Raw genomic sequence first — 13,559 nt, forward strand, 5'->3', positions numbered from 1 at the left:
ATTCACACTAGTCCATCAAACATGATTTGAACTCGATTCAGACTAGTAGCATAAACTATATTACTACATAAATTTAAATGATATCTAAACTAAAATTGCATAAAAACTAGAACATGTTGTAGTGTCCCTTGCTGTCAAAAACTCGGTGGTGGTGAAATGATGGTGATAGGATTTGTTTTCGGTTTGATGGGCATAGTCTGCACTCTGGAATGCTACACCGTTGAAGTGTAAATGATTTGTGCAAAAAAATGTGTTGTCTTCTATTTTACTGGTGTCTATTCTTGTCATGTATAATTGCCATTTAGTACAGAAGGATGCAGGCTTGGAATTCTATCGTTTGATTAAATGAATCAAAACCTGAAGGAGATCTACATTATCAGTAGAATCACATAGTTGTAATTATCCGAGGTGTGCTTGAATAAAATGGCGCTCATTTGCATCATTGTATTTCTGCAGAGTTTTAAGAAGAATTCTGGTACGAACGGACTGACCTATACTTGTACATGTGCAGCTGAGGAACCTCCTGTGGGCTACTTACAAGCATGATGTGTACGTGATGCAGAACTATTCTGTGAGGCACTGGTGGTCCTTACTCCGGAGAGGAAAAGAAGTGCTCAACGTGGCATGCCCAAATCAGGTGATCTACCATAGAGCGATGTGATAGTCCTGCATCGTCGGAATGTCGGTCAATCTCTGATCCACTGTGCGACCACACTGTGCAGGATATGCAGGGAGGTCGGCCCTTGTCCAGGGTGAAGATCAGCACCATGACAGTGAAAGACAACCTCCTGGAGGCTGGTGGTTTCCATGGGGAGCTGATCTGCAATGTAAGGAGGCCGGAGTAGGCACGCAGTGCACACACAAAGCATTTTTTTCTGCTTTGAGAACATGTAGAAATGTAGAGTTGTAGCTTGACACTTAGATATTTATTATTTTGTTAGTACCTTGGCAGTGAATTCTAGCAGCGAAGCCTCTTCATTTCGAGCAGTGATAGCCTGATTGGTAACTAGTGCTTTGTGTGTGCTAGTACCTCACAATGTCATCCTTGTATATGCACAGATGAAATTATTCACCCCGCCATTGTCATTGTTTCCTAATCGAGTACAAAAAACCTCCTATGGTTTTTTGTGCAAAATAAGTGTGAAACATTGTAGTGCTAACCCAACATGTACCTAACATTTCTGATGTGTATTTCCTTTGATTCCCTAGGCCTAACCTGGAAGCTATAATAACTTTGAATCGGTCTGTGGGAAATTGGGCATATTGGGTTGGTAAATATAGAACTATAGAGATGTAGAACTAAAGCGTTGTACTTAGCTATTTAAGTTGTTGGTACTTGGTAGTACCTACACAGTGAAGTCTAGTTGATTCAGGAAAACTTGACTTGAGATTTTCTTTCTTATGAATTATTGATGAAACCTTGATTGTTGAATCTTGATGTAGGCATCCCACCGCCGATCCATATCCAGATCAGCTACGTCGTCGGTTCCGCACACAGGTCAACATGCCCTGTTTATATGAATTGTTTTGTATCTAGTGACTAGTTGTCACACTGATTAAAATCTCCGCGCAATGAGCAAGTAATCAGTGTCCGTGAAGCAACGTTTATAATATTTGTATCCTACCATGCAAAGAAGTAATACTTGACTGCTCGCTAGCAAGATTTCAATCATAAGCTGTGCATACTTGTTTATGATATTTGTGTGCCCATGTAAAACGTATGTGGTTCGTCCTAGGCTAGATCCCAACCCGCGTTAGAGCTGCACACTATGATTTCCTCTTGCAAGTGAGATCTGTTCGTACTTGTCAGTAGTCGATGGGACGCTCAAGCTTCACTGCTGCTTCTGCTGTATATTTTTTGTAACCCATGTTTCTACTTGCAATCAGCATACAATTTTGCGTCAAATGGTTAAATTTTTCCACATTCTGTAGGATTAGTGCGTCCTGTTGCTTGTTGCTAGCTGTAGGATCTGACTTTTGGTTGTTGTTTTGGTGATGTAGGCCAAGGGAAATGACTACCGTTCCAGGGTCTCCGGTCTGGGAGCTCGTGAAGAAGAACAACTACTTCTTGATCAAGCAGTTCGGCAATAGCAACACCAAGGTGCAGTTCACCAAGGAGCCCAACAACCTCTACAATATCCACTCCTACAAGTTCTCGGGTCCGTAGCTCTTTGCACTGTTTTTAACCCTTTTGTTTGCAAGTGTCTCTGCAAGGAGCTAACTTGCTGTGGGGCTGATGTGGTTTCAGGCTTGATGAACAGCAAGACCGTGGCGGTCCAGCCATCAGCGGGAGAGGACAAGGCTGTTGTCCTGTCCACGACCAAGACCAAGAAGCAGAACACCCCTGCCAAGCTCCAGCACAAGACTCTGATGCGCAAGGAGTTCCGTAAGATGGCCAAGTCTGTCAAGAACTAGGTATTAACTCCAGAGTTTTGTACTTGAATTGCCCTTATGCTTGGCTTCTAAGCTACAACTGTAAGTCACGGCTTGTCTCTGCTTCCTCCTTGAGTTCAGAGTTGTGGCATGGCATGCTTGATTTTTTGGTGGACTTGTGTCCCTGATGATGCACTGTTGTTGCACTGCCAACCATCAGATGCAGTAGCTTCTCCTGCTTGCTACTCCGCTGCCGCCGCTCGTTGTTTTGCTACTGCTCCTGCTAGTTAGGCACTGCCGCTGCTCCTAAGCACTGCTCGTAGATGCTGCTACTTGCCGCTGTTGATTCCTCTTACAGCCTGGCATCTGCCATTGTAACTTCATGCTGATGTAACATGTGAATCTGTTGGTCCTGCTTATTGTCTTTAAAGAAGTCAATGTACCTACCTTATTTTGTGCTCTGTTATTATCTTTGATCAGTATCAGTTGTGTCTCTTAGAGAGACACTCCTACCTTTTCTGACTTGAGTTGTTGACTATTGTTCCATACTTCTGTTAGCTACAATTAAAAATCTTTCAATTTGGTAATGCATGAGTTTTTACTATTGCTTACACAGAGAGTATTTGCTACTACTAAAACAACGATTTTGTATGCACTGCTACCTGATGAGTGCTTTCTTTGTAATATTTCACCTTGGCATGCATATGTTTGTTCGGTTTGAACTTTGCATGACATGATATAATTATTTCCAGTGTTTTTCTCAACTTATTTTCATTGACACTTGATATATACTTAGCTTGTACTTGAAGCTGTGGGTTAATGTGGTGATTTTGTTCTACTTGGATGCATTGGTACCCCCATAATCGAGCGCATGGATGCAATGGCAAGAAGATCATGGTTGTGCGCATCATCAAGCACACCACGGAGATAATCGACCTCCTCACCGATGGTAACTCAATCTAGATCATCACTTTATACTCTCCTACCTTTGTGATGTTAGTATGCTTCTGCTGACTATGCAATGTGACTTACAATTCCTAGTTGTGCCTGCTGTAGACTATTGACTGTAGTGTGGTACACTTCCTAGAGCATTGTAATGCCTTACCAAGTAGCAATTGCATGAAGGTCCACAACACAAAAACTATGTGTAATGGATCCATGACTTACAATCTTTACGCGAATACCATGTGTAATGACTATTATTTTTTGCATCGTCTGAACATTTTTTGCTGTTGTATTGTTTCTCACTCATGATTGATCTACTGCCAGGTGAAGGTTTTCAAATGTTGAAGAAGGAGGACAATAGCAACTTCTGTGATGTCTTGTCATCTATTTTCTTTTCTTTGCTGTAGAATAGTTTTGTTTGGCACTTACTGGTTCCTTGGACATAAAGATATGTACTGCTAGAATGAATGCATGTAAAGATATTTTGGGCTCCTATAATATTCCATGTTGCTTTGAAAATGTATCGGAACTGGGCTCGGCCCAAGATAACTTGTAGTGTGATGTGTTGCAATGTCAATGGCATAATAAAAGAAGTTGGATTGGATCAATTATTTCGGCCCAGCCCAAGATATATTGAACAATTATTTCTGAGGGGAAAACTTGAGAGGCCCAGCAAAGAAATGGCCTACAAAAAACAAGACCCAAAAAAATCTGTCAAAAGGGATAGGCAAAGAAATTTAAAAGGCTGAATTACTGGGCCAGGCCCATGTAGCTAGCGAAAATTAACAGAAAAAATATATTAAAAAGGCTGAATTAATGGGCTTGGCCCACCTAAAGCACCGAAATGGACTGGGCTGATACTAAGTAACGACCTTTTGAATTGGTCGCAATTTTTCCACGTCAGATTGCCACGTCGGATCCGACGTGGCCTGGGCAGACAACCAGTGACCAAAACAAAAGGTCGTGGGTTCCACAACCTTCTGTGAGAAGGTCGCTAATTTCAGTTTACGACTGCCAGCTTTTGACCTTTTGTTTTGGTCAAAAAAGGTCGCAAATGAAAAACAATGACCTTTTAGAGACCAATAGTGAGGGTCACAAGTTGACATATTTCTTGTAGTGGGAAGAGAGACGCAGTCGCTCCGGCGGCTAGCAGTACAAGCAGAGGCGGGAGGCAATTCAAATACAGTCCATCTCTCAAGGCTCCGGAAAAGTTACCATACAAGAGGACCAAGAAGGAAAATGCAGAGATCTATGAAGCCCAAATGAGGGACTTTTTTGCAAATAAACCTCCATCTCCGAAGGAGATGATAATCCGGTGAAAGCGAAGCGCACTATCAATGCCCTGAAGCGACCATCACCGCCTCCGCCGGATTCCAACTATGCCCGCTGTCTTAAAAAGACATATGAAGATGCGCGGCGGCCGAGAAGTACTTCGAGTGATAAAAGGTTAGCAGAACGAAGAAGTGGGAAAAATTGCCCAGCTCGGCGAACAGGCGAACAAATCGTGCCCCCCGCTCAAGGTGTCTAGCGATATCGTCGCTAATCATCCGGGGATGGTGCCTGGTACCAAACCTGCTGATTACCTGAGCAACGATGTAGAGTTTGAAACAATGGAGGTGGACGAATTCAGAAACCAGTAGGGGCAGCCTCTCATCAAACCTCATCATCCTCCTCCTCTAACAATGATGATGCGAAGATTCTGTGAATGGTACATGAAAACCTGCAGCAAGTCTGGGAAGGTTACTTTGACGATGAGAATTAAAGAGGAGCACGACCTCGTTGGAATGTGATGCCTGCTAGAAGTATGTCGGTATTTCCCCAAAGAGGAAGGGATGATGCAGCACAGCGACGGTAGGTATTTCCCTCAGTGATGAGACCAAGGTTATCGAACCAGTAGGAGAACCAAGCAACACTACGTAAACAGCACATGCACACAAATAACAAATACTCACAACCCGACGTGTTAAAGGTGTTGTCAATCCCTTTCGGGTAACGGTGCCAGAAATTGGCAAACGGACGGGGTAAAGTTATAATAGATTGATAGATCGAATGCCAAATAAAATAAATTGTAGCAAAGTATTTTTGTATTTTTGGTTTAATAGATCTGAAAATAAAAGCAAAGGAAAATAGATCGCAAAGGCAAATATAATAAAGAGGAGACCCGGGGGCCGTAGATTTCACTAGTGGCTTCTCTCAAGAAAAATAGCAAACAGTGGGTGAACAAATTACTGTTGGGAAATTGATAGAACTTCAAATAATCATGACGATATGCAGGCAGTGATCATTATATAGGCATCATCCAAGATTAGTAGACCGACTCCTGCCTGCATCTACTACTATTACTGCACACATCGACCGCTATCCACCATGCATCTAGTGTATTAAGTTTATGGAGAAACGGAGTAATGCAATAAGAATGATGACATGATATATACAAGATCTATTTATGTAGAAATAGACCCCATCGTTTTATCCTTAGTAGCAACGATACATACATGTCGGTTCCCCTTCTGTCACTGGGATCAAGAACTGTAAGATCGAACCCACTACAAAGCACCTCTTCCCGTTGCAAGATAAATAGATCAAGTTGGCCAAAAAACAAAATATTGGAGAAGAAATGAGAGGCTAAGTAATCATGCATATAAGAGATCAAAGAAGACTCAAATAACTTTCATGGATAAAAAGATAGATCTGATCATAAACTCAAAGTTCATCAGATCCCAACAAACACACCGCAAAAAGAGTTGCATCATATGGATCTCCAAGAGACCATTGTATTGAGAATCAAACGAGAGAGAGGAAGCCATCTAGCTACTAACTACGGACCCGTCGGTCTACAAAGAACTACTCGTGCATCATCGAAGAGGCACCAATGGGCATGATGAACCCCTCCGTGATGGTGTCTAGATTGGATCCGGTGGTTCTGAAACTTGCGGCGGCTGGAATTGATTTTCGTCGACTCCCCTAGGGTTTCTAGAATATTGGGGTATTTATAGAGAAAAGAGGCGGTCCAGGGGGCACCCGAGGTGGGCACAACCCACCAAGGCGCACCTGGGCCTCCAGGATTGATTTTCGTCGACTCCCCTGGGGTTTCTAGCATATTGGGGGTATTTATAGACCAAAGAGGCAGTTCAGGGGGCACCCGAGGTGGGCACAACCCACCAAGGCGCACCTGTGCCTCCAGGCACGCCCTGGTGGGTTGTGCTCCCCTTGTCGCACCCCCAGGCGCTTCTTCGGTCCACTCGATGTCTTCTGGTCCAAAAAAATCCACAAAAAGTTTCGCTGCGTTTGGACTCCATTTGGTATTGATTTCCTGCGATGTAAATAACATGCAGAAAACAACAACCGGCACTTGGCACTATGTCAATAGGTTAGTACCAAAAATGATATAAAATGATTATAAAACATCCAAGAATGATAATATAACAACATGGAACAATCAAAAATTATAGATACGTCGGAGACGTATCACCATCCCCAAGCTTAATTCCTGCTCGTCCTCGAGTAGGTAAATGATAAAAACAGAAATTTTGATGTGGAATGTTGCCTAACATGTCATCTCATATTCTTTTCTTTATAGCATGGACATTTGGACTTTTGTATGGTTCAAAGCAATAGTCTAGTTTTGACATGATAACTGAAATACTCAAGCATATCAACAAGCAACCATGTCTTTCAAAATATCAATGCTAAAATAAGTTATCCCTAGCCCATCATGCTCAAACCACTAGTGCAGAACCGGGCAATAGCACCGGTTCGTAAGGCCCTTTAGTGCCGGTTCAGGAACCGGCACTAAAGGTTCGGCACTAAAGCCCCCCCCCTTTAGTACCGGTTCAACACGAACCAGTGCTAAAGGGGAACCACGTGGCACGAGCCAGCTCCGGGGGCCGGGAGCCCTTTAGTACCGGTTGGTAACACCAACCGGTACTAAATGGTTGTGGGTTTTTGTTTTATTTTGTATTTTTCAATTAAATTTGTGTTATCAATTTAATTTAGGATTGTTTTACGTTATAATGACTTGTAGTCGTCATCATCATCATCATCATCGCATATTAATAAATAAATAAACTCTAGCTAGCTAAAAATTATCATAGTCGTCTAATTACCACTATTTAATGATCATAGTCATTACCGCTAGCTATCTAATCATCATCAACGCTGGCTAGCTTAAAGAGGAAACATTCACTTTGTAACAGAAGCAAAGATATCATCAAGTTCAACATAATCATCACCAACATCGAAGTTCAGGACACGGACATGAGACAAGTACTAATTAAGAGCATGAACTAGCTAGTAGTTACTGATCCTGCTGCTCCCTCTCAGGTAGAATAGCATAGAACATGTATAGCTCTCCTGATTCATCATACTGGAGCATGCAGATGAATCTGTCTCCTAATCTTGGGTTGCGCTTCTCCTTGCTGCCCCCTAGTACTTCTCTGTGATCGTTAACAATTTTGCTCCAATCTTTCACTATTAAGCATTCTTCGCTTTCAGAAATCCTGAATGCACTCATGTGCAATGTAGGAAATCTTGGTCGTAAGCTAACCATTGACATGCGACCTTTTGTCTCGATCCACTGAGGCACAACTGTCATCGGAAGTCCCTGTTGAAGAACATCGTATAGTAATTAATATACTAAGCAATGAAAGTTTAGCTTCAAAAATAATGTATGCAAAAGATGCACTAATTAAGGACAAATATTTAAAATCTTACCATCTTTCGATTATAGATGTGACCATAGTTCAATACGATCACCATTGGTCGCACGTTTTGAGTACTAACATTTCTAAGTTTAGGAAAAAAATTTTCCTTGACAGTATTAAGATCCTCAAGCCATGAAACATAATGACTTATCTCCTCGCAGTTTAGTTGAGCCCCGGGGCAGTAGTAGGTCCTGTCTACCAAGCGCCGGACATGTTTGCTTGAACCGAAATAAGCTGACAATACAAATTAGTTGTCAACTATTTTTGAATAAACTGTATGAAAGACATAAACATATGCATGCATGGTTGAGAAAAACTCACCAAATGGTAGAGCTGGAGGCGTTTGCACATCGACCCAGATGTCTATATTACCTTCAATATCATCTTCCGGACGAATATCAAAGGTGATAACCATATCAGGCTCAAATGCATAAGCCTTGCATAGTGCTTGACAAGTTTTGCATTCAAAATGGGTGTATGTGTCTCCATTATGTAATTTGACGTTGAAAGTATACCCATGCTCCGTCTTCAAGTAAACTCTCTTTACCTCCATATCATCTATAGCACTAAAACCTATCTTATCCAAGACAAAAATTCTTGCATGGCAGGGGATGCGCTAGTAGAATAGTGAAAATTTAAAATTATAAGTTGAAGCAAATGAAGCATAAGTTTTGCATTCAAATAATAATTGACAAAGTGACTTACTGTATCAACTTCGAATGTCTCATCCAGCTTGATGCTGAAGCGCCTACCATCAACAAGGAAATTTTGGTCGCACAGGCCGCGCTGGTCTTCACAGTGTTCGCACATAATGAAATCGTTTTCGTCGTCAGATGACATTTCCTATGTTCATATAGGTGAAACATTAAACACCTATATCTAGCCAAATATATATTCATCTAACATTTGACATTAATATATCTAACTATATATTCAATTGACACTACTATATATTTAACTTTTCTAGTTCAAATCTCATATAACTAGTTATATTAATTATTGAACTAGTTCAAATCTCATATACCTAAATTTTCTTACTAAAAATAAACTAGTTATATTAATTATTCAACTAGTTCTAATCTCATATACCTAAATTTTCTTACTAAAAATAAACTAGTTATATTAATTATTGAACTAGTTCAAATCTCATATACCTAAATTTTCTTACTAAAAATAAACTAGTTATATTAATTATTCAACTAGTTCTAATCTCATATACCTAAATTTTCTTACTAAAAATAAACTAGTTATATTAATTATTGAACTAGTTCAAATCTCATATACCTAAATTTTCTTACTAAACATAAACTAGTTATATTAATTATTCAACTAGTTCTAATCTCACATACCTAAATTTTCTTACTAAAAATAAACTAGTTATATTAATTATTCAACTAGTTCTAATCTCATATACCTAAATTTTCTTACTAAAAATAAACTAGTTATATTAATTATTGAACTAGTTCAAATCTCATATACCTAAATTTTCTTACTAAAAATAAACTAGTTATATTAATTATTCAACTAGTTCTAATCTCATATACCTAAATTTTCTTACTAAAAATAAACTAGTTATATTAATTATTGAACTAGTTCAAATCTCATATACCTAAATTTTCTTACTAAAAATAAACTAGTTATATTAATTATTCAACTAGTTCTAATCTCATATACCTAAATTTTCTTACTAAAAATAAACTAGTTATATTAATTATTGAACTAGTTCAAATCTCATATACCTAAATTTTCTTACTAAAAATAAACTAGTTATATTAATTATTCAACTAGTTCTAATCTCATATACCTAAATTTTCTTACTAAAAATAAACTAGTTATATTAATTATTCAACTAGTTCTAATCTCATATACCTAAATTTTCTTACTAAAAATAAACTAGTTATATTAATTATTGAACTAGTTCTAATCTCATATACCTAAATTTTCTTACTAAAAATAAACTAGTTATATTAATTATTCAACTAGTTCTAATCTCATATACCTAAATTTTCTTACTAAAAATAAACTAGTTATATTAATTATTGAACTAGTTCAATTCTCATATACCTAAATTTTCTTACTAAAAATAAACTAGTTATATTAATTATTCAACTAGTTCTAATCTCATATACCTAAATTTTCTTACTAAAAATAAACTAGTTATATTAATTATTCAACTAGTTCTAATCTCATATACCTAAATTTTCTTACTAAAAATAAACTAGTTATATTAATTATTCAACTAGTTCTTATCTCATATACCTAAATTTTCTTACTAAAAATAAACTAGTTATATTAATTATTCAACTAGTTCTAATCTCTAGTTCGACAATTCATCTAACATTCGACATTAATCGGTAAATTCGATCATCTAATTAACTTTTCTAAAAACAGAAAATAACTTTTCTAATTCGACAATAAGTATGTGTGTATGTGTGTGTGTATGCGTGTGTGGTATATGTGTGTGTGTGTGCGGCCCCGTAGGCCGCCGCCCCGTACGTACGGGCGGGGGCGCCGGCGTACGGGGCGGGGACGCCGGCGTTCGGGGCGGCGGCGGGGACGGTCGGCGGAGCGCGGCGCGGCGGCCGTGTATGCGTGAGGAGAGAGCGAGATACATACGGACGGCGGCGCGGGACGACGACAGGACCGCGGTGCGGGACGACGACGGACGGCGGCGCGTGGCGTTCGGGGCGGCGGCGGGGTCGACGAAGACGACGGGCGATGGGCGACGGGAGATGTAACTGAAATTTCGTAAGTGCTGTATATATAGGGTGAGCCTTTAGTACCGGTTGGAGCCACCAACCGGTACTAAAGGCCTACTTTGGCCAGGCAAAGAGGCGGGAAGAGCAGGCCTTTAGTACCGGTTGGTGGTTCCAACCGGTACTAAAGGGTGGCCTTTAGTACCGATTGGAGCCACCAACCGGTACTAAAGGCCTTGCGCTGCCACCCCAAAGTTTAGTCCCACCTCGCCCGGCGAAGGGCAGCCGCACTGGTTTATAAACCCAGCCGCGGCTACCTCTTCGAACTCCTCTATATAGCAGGCTTCTGGGCCTAATTAATTAGGGCGCGCTCCCCTGTGAGCCTGCTGGCCCTTCTGGGCCTGCATTTGCACACCCTAGGGTCTGCCAGGCCCACTGGCAGCGTGCCAACAAATTTTTTATATAGTTTTTTCTTTTCTGCATTACTTATTTTCTTCTATTTATTTTTGAGTAGTTTTTTATATTGTTTTTTCTTTTCTGCATTGTTTATTTTCTTCTATTTATTTTTGAGTAATTTTTTCTTATAGTTTTTTTTATTTTCTGCATTATTTGAAGTGGCCATGTAACAGATGAAGTGCGTCCAGTTTTTGCCGTGACCCTCTCTACTCTTTCGCGCATGCTATGCGGGTGATATGATGATAACATGCCAAGTTTCAACATTTTCAGGAATCATTTTGTAGTGATTTTCAATTTCATGGCCATTTAGCTCTCTAAACAATTAGGTAAATGACCGAAAAACAACAAATGATGTCAGAACATGTTGGAAATTGATGACGTCGCTTTAAATGCTGCATACTGAACACAAAAGAAGTCCGGAGTTCAAATAAGTTATTAAAAATAAAAAAGAGGTGCAATGCTGGTTAATTTGCTTCAAGCCATTCGGAATAGTGTAGACTGCACTGCACATAGCTCAGTGCAATCTATGCTATTCCGCAAGGCTTGAAGCTAATCAACATGTAGGTGAGCATTGCAACTCTTCGTCATTGTCTGTGCACTCACGGCTTATAAACCGCTCATACTGCCTCTCTCTTGGCGAAGATCACAAGATAGTTTGGTTAAATTGCATTACTTGTAAGTCCAGTTAACATGGATGCTTATGATGCAAGAGCAACAGCAAAAGTGAAAATTTGGCACAAATAGGTAGTTGTGTAACTAAAATAGGTAGGAGGAGATATAGCTCTTATGTCACAAAAAAGAAGTTGTATCAAACCTTTTATGTCGGATCTAGAACAAACCAATCGGTATCGCCATCATACAGCCCAACCGTGGCTCGTGATGCATATATATGCATATCAAATGCACGGTTGGACATATGATGGTGAATCCGAATGATTTGTATTCAGTCGATGAACTGGTAGATGTATGAAGTCGATGAACTGGTAGATGTATGTAGTCGATGAACTGAAAGACTTATGCAGGGAAGGCGAGAGGTGGGCTATATATAGGGTCGTCTGGCTCACAAAGTGATTGTGGTAGTTTCGATCCAACGACTCACATGAGCTAGGAAGAAACACACCTTTGATCCAACGACTCGCAAGAACTAGAAAGAAACACACGATCCGTGTGATTCTTCCTGATTGGTGGGATGCACATTAGTACCCACTCCGGACTCTGAAACCCTGATACTCGGAAAGAGTTTGTCCAGTCTGTACACGAAGTGCATCCAGTTTTTGCCGTGACCCTCTCTACTCTTTCGCGCATGCTATGCGGGTGATATGATGATACCATGCCAAGTTTCAACATTTTCAGGATTCATTTTGTAGTGATTTTCAAATTCACGGTCATTTAGCTCTCTAAACAATTAGGTAAATGACTGAAAAACAACAAATGATGCCAGAACATGTTGGAAATTGATGACGTCGCTTTAAATGCTGCATACTGAACACAAAAGAAGTCTGTAGTTTAAATAAGTTATTAAAAATAAAAAAGAGGTGCAATGCTGGTTAATTTGCTTCAAGCCATTCGGAATAGTATAGATTTCACTAAGCCACTGCACATAGCTCAGTGCAATCTATGCTATTCCGCAAGGCTTGAAGCTAATCAACATGTAGGTGAGCATTGCAACTCTTCGTCATTGTCTGTGCACTCACGGCTTATAAACCGCTCATACTGCCTCTCTCTTAGCGAGGTGGGACTAAAAACAGCTTGCCATAACCTCATTAGTACCGGTTCGTGGTACGAACCGGCACTAAATGGTGATGGTGGGGCCATAGCCTGACCGCAGGCTGACACAGCCTCTTTAGTGCCGGTTCGTGGCATGAACCGGTACTAAAGGTTCGCCACGAACCGGTACTATTGATCGCCGCCACGAACCGGCACTAATGTACACATTAGTGCCGGCTCTAATTCAAACCGGCACTAATGTGCTTCACATTTGACCCTTTTTCTACTAGTGAACATTGATCCATTCATGAAACACACTCGCATATTAGCTACACCCAATGCTCAAGTACGATCATAGTCCCTCCTAGTTGGTGCTTTATAAGAGGAGATGGAGACTCAAATTAAAAATAAAAATTGCATAATGTAAAAGAAAGGCCCTTCGCGGAGGGAAGTAGGGATTTGTAGAGGTGCCAGAGTTCAAAGCAAAAAACGTAGAGATAAAAACATTTTGGAAGGTATGCTTTTCCCACCAACGAAAATGACTTAGACTTCCCAACACTTTCCATGCTAGATATATCATAGGCGGTTTCCAAACAGAAAATAAAGTTATTCCTTTTTCCACCATACTTTCACTTTCCATGGCTAGCCGTATCCACGGGTGCCTTCCATACCAACACTT

The 13,559-nt window shown here is 40.2% G+C and overlaps 1 protein-coding gene across 1 annotated transcript; it reads left to right on the forward strand.

Annotated features, from left to right (window-relative positions):
• The first annotated feature begins 2,006 nt into the window (after positions 1 to 2,006).
• On the forward strand, positions 2,007 to 2,415 carry LOC147987473 (large ribosomal subunit protein eL28z-like). The gene is made up of 2 exons (XM_087540348.1): positions 2,007 to 2,159; positions 2,249 to 2,415. The coding sequence occupies exons 1-2, from the start codon at positions 2,012 to 2,014 to the stop codon at positions 2,413 to 2,415; spliced, it is 315 nt and encodes a 104-aa protein (XP_087396474.1). The 5' UTR covers positions 2,007 to 2,011.
• Positions 2,416 to 13,559: the final 11,144 nt, after the last annotated feature.

Source organism: Triticum urartu, chromosome 2A, assembly GCF_056163025.1.
Source record: "Triticum urartu cultivar PI428250 chromosome 2A, HENAU_Tu73, whole genome shotgun sequence".
NCBI classification, from domain to species: domain Eukaryota; kingdom Viridiplantae; phylum Streptophyta; class Magnoliopsida; order Poales; family Poaceae; genus Triticum; species Triticum urartu.